This window comes from Pygocentrus nattereri, chromosome 13, assembly GCF_015220715.1.
Source record: "Pygocentrus nattereri isolate fPygNat1 chromosome 13, fPygNat1.pri, whole genome shotgun sequence".
Taxonomy (NCBI): domain Eukaryota; kingdom Metazoa; phylum Chordata; class Actinopteri; order Characiformes; family Serrasalmidae; genus Pygocentrus; species Pygocentrus nattereri.
In genome coordinates this window covers 6,039,769-6,060,901 of record NC_051223.1, presented here as the reverse complement: position 1 = coordinate 6,060,901, position 21,133 = coordinate 6,039,769, and the positions used below count along the sequence as shown (strand labels likewise).

The 21,133-nt window shown below is 42.0% G+C and overlaps 1 protein-coding gene across 4 annotated transcripts in view; it reads right to left on the bottom strand.

The window, feature by feature from the left end:
• Positions 1 to 14,131: 14,131 nt before the first annotated feature.
• Positions 14,132 to 21,133, bottom strand: part of ccser2b (coiled-coil serine-rich protein 2b) — a 112,718-nt gene continuing 105,716 nt past the window's right edge. For 2 of the 4 annotated variants that reach the window (XM_037544102.1, XM_017710573.2), the window contains one exon: positions 19,947 to 20,209. In XM_037544102.1, coding sequence (XP_037399999.1) covers positions 20,083 to 20,209 — 127 coding nt within the window. In that variant the 3' untranslated portion in view covers positions 19,947 to 20,082. Of the gene's footprint in view, positions 20,210 to 21,133 lie in introns of all 4 variants that reach the window. The other 2 variants (XM_017710572.2, XM_037544103.1) reach the window with 2 other exon arrangements.

Sequence of the window (21,133 nt, the reverse complement as noted above, 5' to 3'; positions counted from 1 at the left end):
GGAATCTATCGAATAGCTGATGTATGGCTGCTTTATAACAATGTTATAAATGGAACAAGTATGTAATATCATAAAAAAAAACAATGACCACCAAAAAGGTAGCCAGGTGGGGCCCACCAAATATTGGTGGCCCACCAGGGCCGATGACTTGATGATCCGGGTCTGGATCAGGGCTTGGTGCAGGCCAATCAAGTTTCATCTTTCACACCAAACTAAATCGTGTCTTTATGCAATTCATGTTCTGTACAGGGGCACAGTCATGCCTTCCTCAAACTGTTGAATTTGGAAGCATATGATTCCAAATGTCTGTGTGCTGTAGCATTAACATCACTCTTCATTGGAACTAAGGAGCCCAAACCATGAAAAACAGCCCGAGCCCATTAGCCCTCCTCCACCAAACATTACTGTAATGAGTGACACAGCAGGCATTATTTTACGAGCTACATGCTTCAGCACTCAAGGGCCCTGCCCTGTGAGTTACTCCTATACATAATAATAGCACTTACAGTTGACAGGGGCAGATCTAGCAGGACAGACATTTCACAAACTGGTTTGTGGCAAAGGTGGCATCCTATGGCAACACCACATTTAGAATCACTGAGCACTTTGGTAGGAACCATTCTACTGCCATTGTTTGTCTATGGAGATTGCATGGCTATGTGCTTGATGTTATACCCCAGTTAGCAATGGGTGTGACGGAAATCCCTGAACTCAAAAATTAGGAGGGGTGACCACATTCTTTTGACCACATACCAAATAAATAATAAATAAAATATTATCGTCTTAGGCCACTTTCCATCTCATATGATGTGGCCATAAAAAGACTGCAGTGAGAGGAGAAATTAGACCCACATCGTTCCTTAATATTTGAAGTGACTTTAAGCTTTTAAGTGATACCTCGTTTTTGCCTGAAACGGCATACCCAAAGCAAAAAGAGCACTATTCCCACATATTTTGGGAATAGCATATCAGTCATGATCCTGCTCGTATTTGAAAGGTAAAACTCTCGTTTTTTCCCAACTGTCAGCACAATTTCATGAATTACTGAAACAGAGTAACAGAGGCTGGAATGGAGGAGTTTATTTCAGCTTGACTCATGGATCTCTAAACTGATCTCTGACTCTTGCCATGTTATCAAAACCATGCTTTGGATTATGATGTCTCTGTGGAGGCTTTGAAGGTAAGGACCCACAGATTTGTTAACATCTGCTCATTCGGTGCTTATGTTGCACATGAGACGAACATCACTGCTTGAGTCAGAGATCTTTGCGGGAATTGAATCCTGAGATTTCAAGCTTTCTAACGGTGTATTGTATCACTGTATTACGGATGATTTAAAGCATAAAATTGCTGTATAAAAAACAACATTGAATACTTCAATGGGCATGTCTCAGGACCGGTACAGTGACCTAGAAAAGGTTAAAGCATACAGCCAGCACTCTTTGTGGAACACATGAAGTCGTAGGAGGCTCTGGACTTCACACATATGGCAGAGTTATGAACATAACGAGCAGTAAACAGCTTGTGAGGAGCTGGAGTGTGGGGGGTTCCATATTTGTCTGGAGAGCAGAATATCTTCAGCCCACGTCCAGGCGCTGAAATGGTACAACCGGTATTATAGCCTAATATAACTCTCCATTTTATGAAATAAACAACGTTTACCTTCTCAGCACGGCTTAGAGAACCATACGAGCATTTACTGCTGGGCAACCCAGACTTGCTAAAGCACTTTATCGTCCTCCACAAAGACATCACATAAATCCTACTTCTTAAAGTCTTTAGAAGGAAAAAGAGGGGAACAATGGAGTCTCACGGTGCTGCAAGAAATGTCTCAACTAGCATTAATCCCGAGGCGTGCTTCCCAGCGACTGTCCACCCAGCGTGATTACATGCCAGAGAATTTACCCATCAGTGTATTCCTTATCTCCATAAAGCAAGCCTCTCTGGCTCTGCAAGCCTCTCAGGCCCAGATTCCACTCCCCTCCTTTGCTCGGACAGACAGCCGAATTTAGCGAAAGGTGCAGAAAAGGCAAAGGGATGGAAGAAAGGCTGAAATAATGAAGAGACTGAGATGCGTGCCATGCGGGGAGCTGATTATAAGCATGTCGGTGGCCACCATAGCGGTCCCACTGTAAGGCAAACTGCCAAGCCTGCAGACCCAGAGAGTTTTGCATTTGGAAGCACAGCCAGAGGGTAGCATCGGCCCACTCTGGTGTGCCACACATGCCGCAGGTTATCCAGACTGGAGGCATAACAAAAGACTCAAGGCATAACAACAGGATCGTCTTATGAAGATGCAGGGGGGAGATGAAACATTTATTTTAGTGTTCTGTCATAGAAGCTTTTGTTGAAAAGGCCTAGTTTCCAATACAGAGCTTCTCGCATTTGATGCAGAAGTTTATGTCTGCACAAAGCAAGTGTAACTCTTCAAGTTTTGTCCATGAATGTGACCCTTATTAGTTTCACAACAAAGAAATTTCACCTCCACATCTAACCCATCCAGTGAAACATAGTGCAGCCCTATCCACAGTGCCCACAGATGGGGGTTAGGTGCCTTGCTCAACGGCATTTCAGTCACATATTTTCAGCTCAGGGGATTGAACCTGCAACCTTCTGGGTCAGAGGGCTGGTTCTCTAAACGCCACCATATGACTGCCCCCAGAAAGGCCACCCAGAATCCCACATCTCCAGGGAGTTGGTTGAATCATTGTCACTTTATCCCACTTAGCTAAGTATTGTACTTAAAACTGGCAGCTCACTATTTTTTGGGTGGAGGGTGGGGGGTTGATCCAATTTAGGCCCTGTCCACATATATCCAGGTACTTCTGAAAACCTCATTTATTTCTGTGGTTTGGCCTCCTGTACAAAAGAAAATTACATTTTTGTTCACTGAAAATTGAGATTTTGGAAAATGCTCGACCTTTGGTGGGGGCACCAAATTTTTATAATTGAATTCATCTTTTCATTAAACTGTAGTGCACAGCGGTCAGAATGCACTGCTCTCGGTTCTTATACAAGGGGCGTTACCTCAACTGCAAATTATTAAAAATACCTCATTGGTTCCAAAGATATATTACTAAAAACCGAAATATGAAACTAAATAAGGACTTCATTAAGATATAAAAAAAATAATTAAAACTAAATAGCAATAAAAACTAAGGCTGATATCAAAACTATAATAACTTTGGTTACAAATCACCTTTGCTCAGGATTTTAGTCAGAAACTCAAGCATTTAAAATTATGCGTCCTCAAAGTTAGACGTAAAGGTGTAGGAAACCAATTCGTTTACACAGATTTCCTTTTACCCCAGGTGCATTCTATAAGCCAAGATATCTGGCGTCCAAATTTTACTTGTTTATTTTAGAGCTGGAGCTCCAAGGCTAATGTTGCTGAACACTAGAAGTCAAGTCAGGTCAATGAGGTTCCTTTTTAGACCACAGAGGTGTTGAACCAAAATCGAAATCTAGCAAGTTGGTTATTGTGTAAATTAGATATTTTTTGGCCAAAACCACCATCAGACTATTCATGATAATCAGTCTCTCGACTGAGAAATCTGTTTCTAATTTTGCAAACTACTGAAGGGACTAATCAGGGTAAAATCAGGCTAAACGGGCTTTTGTTTCAGGCTGAGAAACAAAATTATATGCTTCATCTGCTTCATCCTGCCGTCTTTAAGCACAAAGAATAGCCATTCACCTCCAATTAGCTCAAGCTCTCTGCTCTGCCTGTTCATCCGCCGCCTCTCCGGGGCACCAATTACGCACAGGGGGAGCTAATTACACTCCCCTCATGCATCCCAGGGAGCCTCCGCGTCCAGTGACTCCTCAAGCGGGGCACCTGTCCTCATCAGCTAGCTGAATTCAGGGCGACTGCGCTATGGAGGGACAGTCATGGGCTGCTGTGTTAAGACTTATATGCAGGGTTTGTTTCAGAAAGCTGCAGCTTTGTGAGGAAGAATCAGCAGGAGATTAAGAGAATACGTTGGTGTGAGTGTCTCTGCATGAGATGTAGGGAATGGCTCACACACACACACACACACACACACACACACACACACACACACACACACACTTAGATTCAATCTATCAATGGAGTCGCCAGCAGCACAGAGATATCTCAATCTTGTGGGCCGAGCTCACAGCAGGCATTAGAGTTATTGGAGTGGATGCTGAGCTGTGGCAGGGATCGATAGTCTGCTCTAATGGTGGTGGGGGTGGGTTGTAAGGATGGTACTAAAAAGAAGCTCAAATGAAGGACTCCTCAGGGATGCTCCGCTTAAAAACAAAGCAACAGGCCAAGAACCTTGTACCGACTCCAAACCTTCCTCCAAACCCTCCAAAACTCCTTTTCAAACGCCCATACTTTGTTCATTTTTACATGAGCCCAATTTTCCCTTCTTTATGCCAACTATGAATGGTAAAAATATAAAAGTAAACATCACACAGGGGAGATGTTTTGGGTATATTATATATTTAAAAATATTAAAAAAGCACAAAGACACTTTAAATGTCAGAAAACATTTTCTGGAATTAATGCATTCATGACCAAATTTATATTGCGCGTGTGCCAACCAGCCCCCTCCAGTTGGTTGGCGCATGGTATGGGGGTGGCTGGCACAACATTAAAAGGCTATAATTTCAAAGAATTAAACAAGAAATAGAAATAATCAGAGCTGTACATTTGAAACATAAATATAAACATTAAATGCCTTCAAATTATGCTTTTGAATCAGTTAAATGTTAAAAATGTTTTCTTTTCTGTCATCATTAGCTTGTATTGAACCTTAATGAAAGTAGAGATATCTTTTTTTTTTTAATTATTACTTGAGTCAAAAGCAGTTCATTGCCTATTCATCCAGAAGAGGATTTGTGAGGTCAGACACTGACGTTGGACAAGAGGGCCTGGCATACAATCTCCATTCTAGTTAGTAAGGGGTGTGATGGGGTTGAGGTCAGGGCTCTGTGAGGGCCAGTCAAGTTCTTCCACACCAAACTCACCCAGCTATGACTTTATGGACCTTGCTTTGTACACTGGGGCTCATGCTGGAATTCATGATTCATGGAATTCAGTGCCTTCCCCAAACTGTTCCCACAAAGTTAGAAGCATAAAATTGTCCAAAATGTCTTTTGGACATTTGGATTTCCCTTAACTGGAACTAGGCAAAACCCTGAAAAACAATCCCTTATCATTATCCCCCCTCCACCAAACTCAGGCAGGTAACGTCCTCTTGGCAATGTGCCCCCATTGGGCAGAAGGCAGGAAACACCCTGGGCAGGTCACCAGTCCATCACAGGGAAATGTAGCCTATAATATGACATATATGTTTGCTGACCATGTGCCAACCAACCTCTACCACTTCAGGACACAAATCTGCATTTATTTCTAGCATTACCTATCATTGGCTTTCAAATCATACAACAAAATTTAACTGATTGGCATTTCTACTCATTAAAATGTACATATCTCTCTTTAAAACATGTACATAATGTATTTACTCAGCCATTTTTTGTATTGTTTTAACATAGAAAACCATTGTAACATTCAGAGCTCTTGACCAAATGGGTGAATGTTTGGTTAAGAGAGCAAATATAGATCACTAGCAGCAGTGGCATGACGGGTGTGTGCAGCCGCATGTAACCAAGCAGCTAACCTAGCAACTAGCAGCAACTATTTAGCCTACCATTAACTGGAAAACAGCTCTACCATCTAATACAGTCTACTGACTGAATGCTTATGAAGCTGCCTCTGTTTTTTAATGTGTTTAATCAGTAAGGAAAAAAATGCTTAAAATATTCATGCTACACTGCTAAATTTAGAATTTCCTCAATGTTGCATCTTCAGTGATGCTATATGAAGCCCAGCTTCTTAAGACGTCAACGCAATGCCAAAGCAGTAATGCTAATATTCATCAAGCAAGATTTAGTGACCCTTATTAGTCCCACAACAGGTGAATTTTACCCCATCCGTGAAACACTACATACACACCAGTGAATACACACACACTAGGGGGCAGTGAGCACACTTGCCCGGAGCAGTGTGTAGCCCTATCTGCAGTGCCCAGCGAGCAGTTGGGGGTTAGGTGTCTTGCTCAAGGACTCAGTCACATCCTGCCAGCTCTGGGACTCGAACCAGCGACCTTCCGGTCACAGGGCCAGTTCCCTAACCTCCAGCCCACGACTGAGTTCAGCAAAATGTGTTTGCTTTCATGACTGTCAGCGTTCAGCAAAGCTGTACACAAAATGTGTTTGCACTGGAAGTTTGTGAAGCAAAATGTTGTATCATGGCAAATTCCACAGAATTGAATTGCTTGTTGAGTTTCACATGCACAAAGCAAGTACAACATGGCCTTAAGGCTCATATATGTAAACAAGCTCTGTTCTGATTCGCTGCCCTGTACTGTGCAGCAGCATGCTGGAGCACTCTTCAGTGTGAATAGGCGGGGCTAAACTGCTGTAGGCTGCCTTTTATGCTACATCAAACTCTACTGTAAAAAGGCACACGTATCAGATTTCTATTGTACGGAAGCTATTACTTTTAGCTATTACTACTACTACTACTACTACTAATATTAGTAGTATATTAATTTTGTAGGTAGTTTGACCAGAGGAGGATAGCCGCAGCCCCTTGTGAACCTTCCTCTCAAGGTTTCTTCTTCAGCTCTGAAGGAGTTTTTCCTTGCCACTGTCGCCCCTCCTTGACGCCCCCCAGGGGGTTTTTACATTTCAATGTTAAAACTTTGTCTTTACTGGAATTACTGTGAAGCTGCTTTGTGTCAACATCAGTTGTAAAAAGCACCATACAAATACATTTAATTTGATTTGATCATATTTCCATTGCATGAGTACTTTAGATATGCCACTTTTCCACTGTGCCACTGCTGTTTGTGCTCTTTACAGCACATCGTATCAACCTGAGCTGCCTGCATCGTAATTCCGCAGTGCTACACCAAGACTAGCGGCTAATAGGATGAGGATCAGAGGGCCCTGCTGGTTATTAAAGGCCCAGGAGCACCTATTACACACCGCTAAATTGCCATGATGCCCTGGTCAGTGTCCAGACCCGCCTTATTCATACTGGGAATCTAATTACACTCATGCCCAATTAGCAAATTCAATCTCTCACTTCCAGGGAAACCAATACGTCCGGCTTCAAAGCACTCTCACATGTGCTGCTTTGATAAATTGAAGGATTTCAGAAGTGTTTTTATAGGACGTGGGATTCATTTTGAGTATCTGAAATGACTTGATTTGTTATTCACACGTCCTTTATTTGCAAATATAACATCACAGTCATACCAAAACATCTTTTTTAGTAGTCACATCATTTGAAAGCATTACCTGCCCTTTATGTTGTGTCAACATTTCAGGAGGAGTTGTCAAACGTCCAAGATTGCTTGGAAGGCAATATCATTACACTAGTGTATGTGAAAGTTATGAATGTTCTTTTTCTGTAAAGACATGTTTTTGGCAGTGGAGAACCCTCATGCTTGTTGTATCTCCAGTTGCAGCTGCAATTGCAATAATACTCATTTCATTGCTCATCATTATGATTGAAAACAAAAGCTTTCAGATCTTAAAATGTCCAACAGAAAATTGTCCAAAAAGGACAAAAATCCTAGCTAGCATTACTTATCCGTTTTTTTTTTAGAATCATACATCAAAATATAACTGATTGCCATTTCTACTAATTAAAATCTACATATTTTTTATCTCTCTCTCTCTAAAACAAGTCTACAATGTACTTACTCTGACATTTTTTTGTATTGTTTTAACATCGAAGACTATTGTAACATTCAAAGCTCTTCACCAAATGGATGAATGTTTGGTTAAGAGGGTAGCTGTAGATAACTAGCATGGTTGGCAGCAAGGGCACGACTGGTATGTGCAGCAGCACTTAACCAAGCAGCTAACCTAGCAAACTAGCAGCAACTAATTAGTCTACCATAAACAGTAAAAACACAACAGCAAAGATAGCTCTAATATCTAATACAGTCTCCTGACTGAATGCTTATGAAGCTGTCTCTTTTTTATGCGTTTACTTTAGTCAGTGAGGAAGAAATGCTTAAAAAGGTTCTTCCTACACTGAAACAAAAGGGGTTTAGAGCTTAAAATATCCAACGGAAGGGATTTTATCATTCTAGACCTTCTAGATACATCTTTGATTGTGAATACGAGCCATAATCTGAAGTTACGGTTAGTTGTTAGAAATGGAATACAGTGACGGCAGCTCTTCTGAGTCACTGTAAAACTGATACAAGGTAAAGTATAGAAGGTATATACTGTATGTTAATGTCTGCTCAGATTAAACATATGGAATGTCTGTGTTTAATCTAAAACACCCCAAAAATATTAATGTGCACCACCGTTAGCTTAGAACCACAATACTACTAGAAATCCAAAGGCCAATTACAAAAATGACTAGAATGAATAGTGTTTTTCTTCTTTGTTGACCTTAATGGCCCAAACTGAATCTCTAATAGCCACTGTTCACCTTCTCATCTCAGAAATATGAAGGCTGCTTTCAACAGTTCTGTGCAATTCAATACTTTTTCTTAAAAACCTTCCACACCTCCAAAGTTCAGTCTCAGAAGTTTTAGGTTTAGCGTTTTAGGTTCTCCACATTCAATGATGTTGAGGTCTGGACTCTGGGGTGGTCAGTCCATTGTCCAGCTTCTTTGTTTGCTGTGTCCGTCTCCTTTTCTCAGTGAGGTTCTTCTTGATCAGCTACACATCCTTTCAGATCCATAGGGCTGAGTCATCTTCCAACAGTGGAAGGATGGACAGAAACACCTGTGGATGTTTTCAGATCTGAAGTGGAATGCTTTTCTCCTCTCTCTCAAAGATGGAAGTTTTAAGTGCTGTTTATCTGATGGCCACAGTGTTGGTGTCTACCAGGTGGTTTTTAGGAGGCCAATGTTCTCGGCATCTTTTTCTAACTCTAGTTTGGGAAGCTCCGTGTTTTTAACTTATTTTCCTTTGACTTTTCTTTGTCTTTTGCTTACACAAGCGGATCATCTTTAATCTCCTCAGAAATTGTTGCAGGAAATTAAACACATGAAGAGTGGTCTCTAAGCTTTGCACAGCCCTGTAAAATCTTCCCTCTTATCCAGGGCTGGGTGCCTTTTCAGGAAAGAGAGATGTTTCACTTGGCACAGTCTGACTGGCTTTGACTTCTCTGATCAAACAGTTTCGTCAGAGTTTGAGCCCGGAGTGTGATGTTGAAGTAACTTTTGAATGGATTCTGCTCCACCTGTTTGACTTACAGTAACAAAGGGCCATCTGCTTTTGGCACCCAGCGACAGTGATGGCAGAGCGATGTGTCAGCGTTCCCCAGGCTCCAGCAGCTTGGAGCTAGCTGGCTGAATTCTCTTGGCTGAGGACGAGGAGCAGCAGGAGGAGCTGAGCTGACAGCCGCTCGCCACACTCACACCTTCACTTCGTCTTTTTCACAGTTTTGCCAAGCAACTTCGAGCAGTCGAGGAGGGAGAAAAGAGATCTTGGCTTTGAGTCAAGCTGAATGAAAGTTACCTTCACACACTCACACACTTTCAGAAGAGCATGAGTTGATCTAGCCAGCTAATTAAGCTACAAAATGGTGATCCGTGGTTAGCTCTACTGTTTTTCGGCCCCCCAAGGCTCAATTAGGAAAACTAGTGGAAGAACACAAACCTGCTTCTTATATTTGGGATACTGGGGCTTTTATAAATGGCAACAAGGGATAACATCTGCCTCGAAGAACAGCCAGTCAGCAATGCAGGTACAATCTGTTAAACCTCCATTCTGTCAAAAGGCACTGTCATATGGTGCTTGTTGAGTACGTTGAATAAGCTCACCACATAGTATCTGGTGCTCACTACATAGGCACTGCTGCCAACCATGCTAGTTATCTACAGTTGAAAAACAAAGAAAAACAATGTCACCGCGATGAAGATTGCCTATTGTGAAACTTTCCATAAGCTAGGCAACAATGGTAGCTAGCTAGCTAACTAACTTAACTTGATAGGACTAATCATAGATATACATACCTAGACGCTGCATTGGGTCAAGGCAGGCACATCAACAGTGCTGCCATTTGGAGCGGTCAATGTCGCTGCTTGACTGCATTCAGTACCATTACAGAGAAGCAGTTTATTAAAGATACTGTCCAAAATTACAGTATTTCAAGAATATTGAGCTCAGAAAGTGGGATAGGATTATATAATGGAGGGAACGCAGTGAGCCACGCTCACGTTTATGTGATTCGTATTGTTTGTGTGGTGTTTATGTGTAGATACGGCCATGTGGTTGATGAGGCACAGAGAACCTGTTGATGTGATCGTTTTTCCTCTGGTTTCATATTAAGATTATTTCATGTAATAGTCTTTTCATGGCATCTTAACGTGATGCAGTCATTTTTTTAAGCCGGCGAATAGGCAGCCAAATTTAGCTTCGTCCTTCTTACGAAGGTGTGGTTTATTTTATTGTTGTGTATTAAGATTAGAAGTGATTCACACATTGATGGATTTGCAGATCTGTGTGTGATTGTGTTTCTACTGGAGCTCTAAACTCAGTTTTTAATATCAGGTGCAGACTGAATGCTTTCCTGCTGGTCCGGACGGCTAATTAGCACAATCAGTTATTAAAGTAATAAAAGCTGCCGAGAGCCGTCAGTGCAGCCTGGATTAATCTTTGTCTGAGGATTATAACAAAACAAGTTTAGCGAAAATCGGTTGAGTAATACGGAAGTTGTGGCCGATTTAATCCAGAGACTCATCGCCTCTCAATACGAGTGAATTCGTCCACAGGCGGATCTTGACCTCTCCAACATGGCGGACGCGCAGCCATATCGCCTCACCTAGAGAACAAAAAACCTAGCATCTAAGTACATATATCTATGGTACTAGCTAGCATGCTAGCTAATTTAGCTCGCTAGTACCAGGCTGGTATTAAGTAGCCAGGTTTAGATGTCACTCAGGAACTTAAAAAAAAAAACATAAAATTTGAAAAACATCAGCTAAATGCTCAAAACCCCATTATCACTTACCAGCACTGAAGCGCCGGTGTTTTTACAGGTCATCTGGCACAAGCTGAGTAACTTGTTAGCATTAGCTTGCTAGCCAAAAACTTGTTCAGTTAACTTTTTCTTTACATAAACAAGATGTAATTTGACCATGGCGTCCAATTTCTTTTACACATACAGTACTGTGCAAAAGTCTCGGGCATCTAGGCAAATTTTTAAAAAGTTTACAGCAGTGAGTTTATCACCATACACATAAAGAATAGATTAGAATAAAGTCATATTCATAATTCAAATAAACATAAAAATAAAAAGTAACAAGAATTTCTTGGGTCCATATTTCTCCTTGACACCTCCACAGCCGCCACAGAGACTCGTTAATATCATCAATTACATCATGAGCTCAATTTACTGAGCACTGATTGGTCAAACCAGGAGCTGCTTTTTAACTACATATAATACTGGGCTTCCTCGAGGAGAGGCTTGGAGATGGGTAAACAAACACACAAACATCCAGAAAAATCACTATTTATTTTATATATATATATATATATATATATATATATATATATATATATATATATATATATATATATATATATATATATACATACATAATCATTAATATTCTATACATTTTGTTTATTTAAATATTAACACTTTTCTCATCAAATAAACACAAACTAAACAAATACCTAGATTTTAAAAACGTGTCTTGGGTGCCTAAGACTTTCGCACAGTACTGTATCCATATATAGTTTCTGATGAAATGGCCAGTGAGTATAAGCACAAGGTTGGTGTACATGATAAAGAAGCAGCTCAGTTTAAATATAAAACTAAGCAGTAGTGACAGTGAGGCAGTAAGGAAAAGGCAAAGCAAATCCTATTGACACCAACCGAATCAATACTGAGAGCCTCACTGCAGTCCGTCAACTGTTTAAAATAAGAAAATATTGGAAATATGAAACTGGGAAGCACATATTGAACTTTAATCAGCTGGTTGCCGGTGTTTAGCTCCCAGTATTCTCTGAAGTGAAATTCTCTGCGGCTATGCGGCCACTGCCAAGCCCTCCGAGACTCGGGATCAGCAGGTTTGTGGACAGGTGGGATGTTCTGTATGTGGTCAGCTGTGTCCGGCTCATCCAGGTGCTGGATCTCCTTTCATTAAGAGGCCCGCTGTCCCAGAGCTGCAAACAGGATTAGCGATGCGCTTCTCTCGCCAGGACCAGCATCCAGCATGCTAACAGGACAGCTATGAGGGCAAGACAGGCGCTCCCACCGGCACAGGACTGGACACTCCAGTGGTTTCATTGGTTTACATTTCAAATGTTAATAACGTCTAATAAGTGCGTACGATTAGCGTCTTTCTAGGAAGTCGTGTTGGGAGTAATGGGGTAAATGGTTCCACTGGTACAGTCTCCCAACAAAGCTAACATCAGAACAACACAAGCTTGCAGCTATATATCTGAACAGAGCTGCTAGTGCTATTCACTAATTTCATATTTATTAAAATTGTATGCGATATTACAGAGACACAAAATATGTATGGAAGTCCATTCCCACCAGGAAAGAATGTAGAATTTTTTTTGTCCTCTCTCTTGCAGAATACCAAAATATTGACTGTTCAAAATATTGAATATGATTCTAAATAATGACTTACTATGTTGGAGTAACGACTTCAGTCAAAATAATGACTCCGCATTGCAAAAGTCACTTTATTAAATTGCAATCATTCATTATTTCAATATAGTCTCTTCAAAGCTTGAGAAAATAAGCCATTGTTTCAAAATGTCAGTTTTTTTGGAAGATACGATACTAAATAAATCATTATTTTGACACGCTAGATCAACATTTCAAGGCAAAAAAATCATCTTTTTGACATACTAGATATTTTGAGAGTTAAGTCGATCATTTTGAGATATTAAGTGAATATTTTGAGGAAATTATTTCAAGATGCTAAGTCAAAGTCAGTATTGTGGGATAGTACATCAACATTTTGAGAATTTGCTACCAGAAACACGGTTTCTTTTAGGTTTGAATGAGTTAATTTCTCAAAATAATGACGATGTTGAAATGACATTTTTTTTTTAATCATGAATCATTTCAATAACGTTCAAAAGATACAGTTCTCCAAAATCTTGAGAAAAAAAGTTATTTCTAGATCTTGAGTAGATTACAAAAGGCACTAATCAATATTTTGAGAAAATTAATCTTTTTTTTTTATCAATATTTCAAGAAGTCAAATATGCTGAGCCAGTATTTTGAAAAAAGTGATTGTGATGTTTTGAGAATATTTTGAGATAGGAATAAAAATGAACAATGTTGTCTATTGTATGTTTAATGTTATTATATTTTCACATTAGCAATATTGTTTAATTATATATTGTGATATATAGTTGTTGTCCAGTTAGTTGAAATACCCATACCCATGCTTTCAAATGTCAGTGTTCTCACTGACTTACCGATGCTCTGCCCACAAATGCAAGGATGGACAACCTTTACACAACATTGGTAAAAACACCATTTAACTGTCTAACAGCCTTTTTCTGATGAGCTATTATAATATAGTCCATCGAGGAAACTCAACGTTCCGTAGCATCTCTGAATGGATTTTTCACAGGGTTCCACAGGGCAACATCGTAATGGTGACTTCGAAAGAATGCATAAACTTCTGGTCTTTCCGTCATGCTAAAGTCAATGACACGCCCATATAAGGAATTCTGGGCCTAAGCAGTTTTCCTCTATGGAAAAAAATGAACTGCTCTTTCAAAATTGGTTGGCATGGTGCCCTAAGGTATACCCAAACCTGACATGTTTTACTGCATGTACATTTTTCCCCCACTGAATGTCACTGGATCTGAGGATTGAGGTTCGTTAAGAAGTGAAAATATAAATAATGCTACAAAAATGCCAAACAAAGCTAACACTGAAAGGACGTTGAATGAAAGTAAGCCTAGTTTTAATCTTAAAAAATACAATATACCAACACAAGCCGCTCAAACTGTCACCTGACCCTTCGACTTTTAATGACCTCATCGTTCAGAGAGATAAAGATGCACAAGAAAGCATGGATCGGTCAAATGATTTTGCATCTACAAACACACAAACACACAAAATATGAATGCAAGCCTGACAGTATTTCAGTAGGTTTTGGTGCCGTCTTTATTTCGAGCTCTCAGACACTCCGCCTCAAAGAGAAGGAATCACAGAGACAAAAACAACACTTTTTTTTCCTGTCTTAGTGTCTGATTGAGGATGTTCTCCTTCTTTTTCCGGACTCGGTATTTGGTGACAAGAACACTTACTGTAATTAACTTTCAAATAAATTAATCAGAGTTACACATTGTACAACAGTGCATATTCATTTTTCGCTCTTATCTGTACTCTTATTGCACAAATTAAAAATACAGGATGTAAACAGAACAAGGAAAAAACAGCTGTCAAGTCACAATGAGAAGAAAAGAAAAAAAAAAAAATCAATAAACTGCATTGCTAAGGAGACACGGTGATGTAACGCTGACTGCCGAGCGTTTTAGAGAACTCTCTGACAACCACTGACAATGGTGGTACAGACAGTAGTAAAGGTATTGCAGTCAGTGCACAGCAGGGTTTGAAAGAGATCTGTATAAATGGAGCATGCAGCAGCCCGGGGCTTCTTTCCCTGAAGTATCATAGCGCTAAGATTCTCTTAAGCTGGCATTGTATCCAGTGAAAATGATCGAAACACCATGATGCTCCTGCACAAGAGGTCCCACAATCACGCCATCCCTCCATGGACAGTGGGACTATCCTGCCGGCTCAGAAAGAAGAATAACGATGCCGTTATTGGCTGTTAGACATCGGATAATACACTAATTCTGGAAAAAATGACAGATCTCCTTCCATCGTGAGCGATATGTCATGCAGGGTGGGCTCCGGCACTGGCTCATGATGGCAACACCCCTACCAGCATCTATCGGGGAGCAGTAGTGTGATGTTTTATCAGGAGGTCCAGTGCGAGACAGTTACTATACTTAAAGAAATCCATCGATTGTTCAAAAGTTTAAGATGTAAACAAAGTGAGTGCTTGGAGGTGAAATGCCAAATCTGAACTGTTCACAATGGTGGCGATAGGAACCCAAGGTCTAATGAGTTTAATGCTTCTTAAAGCTGCCACTCCCACACTACTACCTATTATTATTATTACTATTACAGCTATTTCATGAAGTTGTTGTGAATGTGAGTTCTGATGCCTTAAACTTGGTGTTATAATACTTGGTCTAAAACCAATCATGATGGAGAGGTACTGGGGCACCGTAAACCAAAGAAAACTCAGTTCTTCAGATTGACCACTATTACACCCTTACCAAAACCTCAGAACACACATGCAGGTTCACTGGTCATCTTGGATGATAACTAAAATTGGCATATTTGTTCTGTAGACATCATGACCACTGATTCCTATCACCACCACTGTGTGTGCAAGGTTCTCTACAATACAATACAAATCATTTTATATCTCAATGATTGAGTCCAGGTCAGTGAAGACACCTTTCAGGACAGACTTACATGAGCTGGACATGAAGCACATTTACACAAACATCTGCATCTATATCTAGTGCTAATCTGTATTTAGTGTTAAACATCAAGCCAGACATGTTAAGACTCGAGTATAAGATACCATAAGGCTGAGAAACTTGTATCTAAAAGAGTGTTAATATGCAACGCTGAAGTCTGCATGGGTACTGAGAGATGGCCGGAGGAAATCAGAGGAAGTGCAATACACCTGTGGTCCAGTGGTTTGTGAATATATGAGCATGTCTGTATGAGTTTCTTGTTCTCACAGCACACAGAGCTGCACTCACCCACAGCTTCAGAGCGACAAGATGCTGCCCGCAGTTACAGGAACGGCCCGTCCTCACAAGCGTTCCGCTGCTGCTCCTGCAGCTCTGAAGTGGAGGCAAAGGCTGAGAGCCAACCACATCCAGCAACTTTAAACACAAAACAACTTTTCCTGCCAAAAAAAAAAAAAAACAAAGCAGGAGAGTTTGCTGGAATGAAGCCAAGTGCTCCGAAATGTGAGACCCAAAGCAATTACAAGGCACTTATGCTGTGGGCAGGATACAGGATGGCATTCTGCTAGACTTCAACAAAATCGAAAGAATTAAATCCTCCAGTATGTTACAGAAACTCAAAACTACTTTCAAACAAATGGTAAACCAGGATAAAGACACTACAGTAGTGAACACTAATAAATAATGTCTGTAAAAAAAAAAAAAAAAAAAAAAAAAAAAAACACTCATAAAACATTCATTACAGAAAAAAATCTGAGCCAACTCTGTGAAAACGATCAACTTTCATGCTCTCACGCAATTCAAAGTCAAAAAGCTTCAGTCCCTCTTGGCGGTACGTTGCCTCCTCAAAATCTTCAAGCGCTCTTCACTGTTTTCCTTGGAAATGGAAACAGTGTATGTAGGTTCGCATGTGTATTTACTCTGGGTCCTCACCCACAACCGAGTGGCACTCCTATGACCTGGCTCTCTTCAATCGCAATCAACAGGAACTATCTACACACTTCAGGAACTGTCTACAGACATGGATACTCTTCAGGACACTTTACCACTACACCAGCATCTCAGGTCTTAAAGAGAGGCCACGTCTGGGTTTGCTCACATGTGTACTCTCTCCAAAGCAGGAATCCGTTACGTCTAGGATGGGTAGAGATAGCAGAAGGGCTGCTCGGGAAGTCAAGTGCACTTAAAGTGGGATTTGGGGGATTACAGTGAGGGCATTTTATTTAATCTGTTGGCCGCTAGTGCACATCCTCAGTAATCAGGCTGCCTACAGATGAACGGCAAGATTCAGACTAAAGCACTTCAAGGCTGATGCAAGCTGGATGTCACCAGTGAAGTGTTATGTGGAGAGACATCCATAACATGGAAGCTCAGGAGTGTGAAACAACTGAAACAGAATGAGGCAGGTTGCCGCATCCAGGTAAACAGTTTTGACTTGCGTTACAAGACCTAAGGTGTCAGTCATGATCACATAACGAAATGAATGAATGGGGAATGGGGGTTCAGTACAGATAAAGCAATGGTTGTTGTAATTGGGCCCTGCAGTCTTTGGAGATGGCTGTCACACAAGAGAGCGACAGATGAATCAGCCAAGCAAATGGAAGAGAGGGACTTATGAGTGTGTCTGCAAACAGATATTGGAAAGGAAAGAGGGCATCCCCGCCATACAGATTTTGCACTCTTCCTTTGCCTCTCTTATTTACAGGCTAAACACACAGCATATCAGAAAACCAGATTATGGGCCACAGAAAAGAAAGATTACCAGGCAGCTTTACATGACATAGTTGTGACATCTGGAAGGCCTTCGCGAAATGGTTACATCACCCACGAAAGCTAGACAGCCAGTAGCTTTGAATTCCGTCATCTTTAAGAGACCAATTTAGAACAGCTATGTCTGATCTTCTGCTTAGGGCCTACAGCATTTCTTGCATAGAACGTAGCTAAGCTAGACGCAGGTACCATCACCCTTTTTCCTTGGAAGTACTGTGTTAAGTGCAGGCGGGACTTTCTCCATTTAATAACAGGTTATCACAGTGCATCTGAGCTTCTTAAAAGTACACTGCATATTATACAATAAACATGAACCTCCCACTTACTTCACCAAACGAGGGGAGGTTCTAATTATGGCTTTGAGAAAAAAATCGCAGCATGGTATCCTGCTTTACATCCCTACCATCATGAATTGCACTTACTTTGTTGTTCTGTCGCATTTTGTTATAATCTTTTCGAAATTATAAGGGACAAGATGCTACTTGGGTCCACAGAAAGTCAGCCAATGGACAGGCTCCTGCTAGTGATGTGCAGCTCATCTCAATAAACATGCCAACCAGTCCTGAGCATATCACAGCATGGCCAGAGCTCACCACGCTATGGGCGCCTATCCTTTGCTTCCATTTTTCTTCCTCTTTGTCATCTGTTCTGAGCTGCTTCTGCTCAAGTCTGAGGAGACTCTGCGCTGTTGGGTTTGCCCAGGCTCCTAACACTCCTGCTCATTAACACACTGGGTGGGTGGGCTCTGCCCGCAGGCCATAAGCTTCCACTGCTAGAAGAGAGCTGAGCAGAGGGAGTTGGAAGGGGGAGGATAGGAGCGAGTGATTGCAGAAGATAGTTCCTCAGAAAGTTCTGGATTGTGGGCAACAATGAGGACTTGGAGGAGTGCTAAAGGAAACACACATACTACACTCCATAAAAAACTGATGTGAAGAACTCAGACAAAAGGCAGAAGAGAAAGAGGATGGAAGATTTGCAGTGACGCAGGAGGACAAGGAAAGCATTCTGTAGTGTTTCATCAGTCACCCAGGCAGTCTACAGCAGTTGATCGTACTCCTCACTCTGCTACTCCTGACAAAGGAACAATGTCTTATGCAATCAAAAGGCTACAAGTCATACATCGTTCTTTTAAAGGGCAACAGAGGGCAATCAATTTCTGTAAAGCTCCAACAGAATGGACTTGACCCTCCTTGCCCTGGCTGGCTATAAACACGGACACGGGTCATGCGTTTAACAGACAGCGTCCGACCTTCACTCACAGCACGTCACCAACAGGAAAAATCAATCAGCTTAACTTGCTCAGACGTTCTGTGTATGCTTTAGGAAAAGCTAGTAGTCTAACAAAAAGTTTGTAGCATCTGTTGTAATATTGAAAAAAAATTACAAGGTGACTGTCAAGCCTACCTACGTTTCAATCCATCAGCAAGTTTCTGGCAACACTGAAGTTTGTTTGTTTTGTTAGATTATAGAAGAAATATTAAGACCTATAAGCCTTTCTTGTATATCGCTCTGTATATTTCTGGCTTTCTAGACTAATCACAATAGAATTCATAAGCCAACTGTTCTTTGGAGTTTAATTTATTTGCCAAGTCATGTTTAAAGGCAGCAAAGGAAACTTTGTCAATAGCCTCATTCAAAATATATTACATTTATAAATAGCTTTATTTCTTATAGGCTTTGGAAAACATTTAGCTTTCATCTGCCACAGACAGCGGGAATATCGAACGGCTGAGGAATACACACAGCGATTGGATTTGCAGTGAAGTTTTCAACCACATCTGAGGAACTCCTGATGCGCTGGATAACACAAGCAACCTGACGGGCAACCTTGAGTGTGTGTCTTATTTGGAGAGCTCAGGCAGATCAAACATAGCATTGCTCCCCACAATGTTCAACAAAATAAATAAGACCTCAGCGGAGCAGTCTTTCAGGAGCTTACAGGGCTTATGCAGCGACCTTGCCGTGGGGAGGCAAGAAGCCTAGTGGGATGCCCTGAGCAGAGCTGTGGAGGGGAAGCAAGGGCTAAGGAGAGCAGGAGAGGGAAGGAGAGGGGTAGGGTATGGCTGGCATCGTTCCAAGCCAGCGCTGGAGGGAAATGTCAGTGGCTCTTTGGCTTGGGAAGGCGTGAGTTGCAGGGTTGGGGGAGCTCTCGAGCTCGGGCTGAGCTGTGGTCCACGTCCTGGGCAGCTGGGTTCGATCTGGGGCCCCGGATATGGACATTATGTGCTGATGTTATGGGAGCAGGAACGGCCACTTGTGAGGCTGAGCTGATGCAGGGGAGGCCGCGGGATGGTGGAGGCATATGCCTGTTCCTGGATGTAACGGCAGAACCTTGTCGGAACCCAGCCCTGCCTAATACACCTCTCCTGAGGCTAATCTGGGAACCTTCCTGAGCTCTCATTAGAACAGCAGCTCTTCTAACACAGCTAAGCGGCTGCTGCCTGTGAAGGTCACCAGGCTCATGGTTCCCTCCCTGCTGCTGAACGCTTCTGCTAACATGGGCCCCAGGGCTGTAAGAGTCACAGATTCTAAGGTGGGTGTTGCTAGCATGGCCTCCGGGGCCATGCAGATCACTGATTGTGAGGTGGGTGTTCAGGAGCTGGTGGAGCTCATCAGGACTACAGTCCTGCAAAGTGCCACAGGACAGGGAAGGAGCAGCGGCACTAACAGTAGCAGCAGCAGGTGCAGGAGTGGGCACAGCAGAAGGAAGGATGGCATTACTTGTGGCGGGATCTGGTGAGATTCGAGCACAGGACTGGTCCTTCACTGGACAGTCACGAGACTGGGCGTCCACATGGTCACTGGGGGCCCCTGTGGGGACTCGGCTTGATGGTCTTTCCAGTTTGCGGTGGCCGATGGGCAAGTGTCGGGAAGGCTGTAATATCTGAGGCTGTGGGAGGAAAGAAAGAAAATCATTACAAAGCTTTTACAAGTCAGCCCAAACTCAGGCAATACTTAATGATTAACAATTCATAGCATGGGTCCACAAGTGAAAGTTTATGTATTTCATTCCACTTCACTCTACTATAAGCACACACAGCTTCCAGGCAACCTCGAGCATATGACAGAGCAAACAAAACCCTCTCTTCCTCACCCACATAATTTATCCCCACTCTAAGATAAAGCTAATCTGTTTCTGTGTTAAATCAGACTTGTGTGAGAGGACAGCCATCCAAAAACTGACAAGGCTTTGATTTCTGGAGTCTTGTGACTATAAGCAGTTTTGGCAGTACTGGGAAAAGCTCATCAGCTTGGTGCTTATTAGCAGTGATGTGGGCTTCCACATGAGGGAGTGAGGTCGCAATCAAAGCAGCATATGTGATCTCCTCTCCCCAGCACCCTTCAACTAACACATTAATGATGCTATACTGTTTTATCTCTTTGACAGGCTGGCAACCAACAGCACTGTTTGAGTTAAACAGCCATGGGCCAGAAATTGGCAAAAAAAATCCGGTGCCATGGGAGGTTCCATGCTTTCCAGCCCATTCATAAAGATTTAACACCATTCGTTAGGACCAGGCCGCACATGGAGACCTGGACCTGTCCATCGTGCAGCAGCCACCCCGCTTCAAAGGGAATTATTCCGTGTGATGCCTCCCATGTGCAATGGACAGCTCCTCAGCCAGGGTGCCGGACAACTGCCATGCTATTATGAAGCAGAGCCTTTGATGTGGGCTCTGCTGTACGACAGTCAATGGAGCATGGACAACCTCCTGACTCTGAGGTCTGCTTGAGTAGCACCTACGCAACATTGGACCAGGACTGAGATGTCTTGACTACCTTCCCTGTAAAGCTTAGGAGCCTGAACACCATG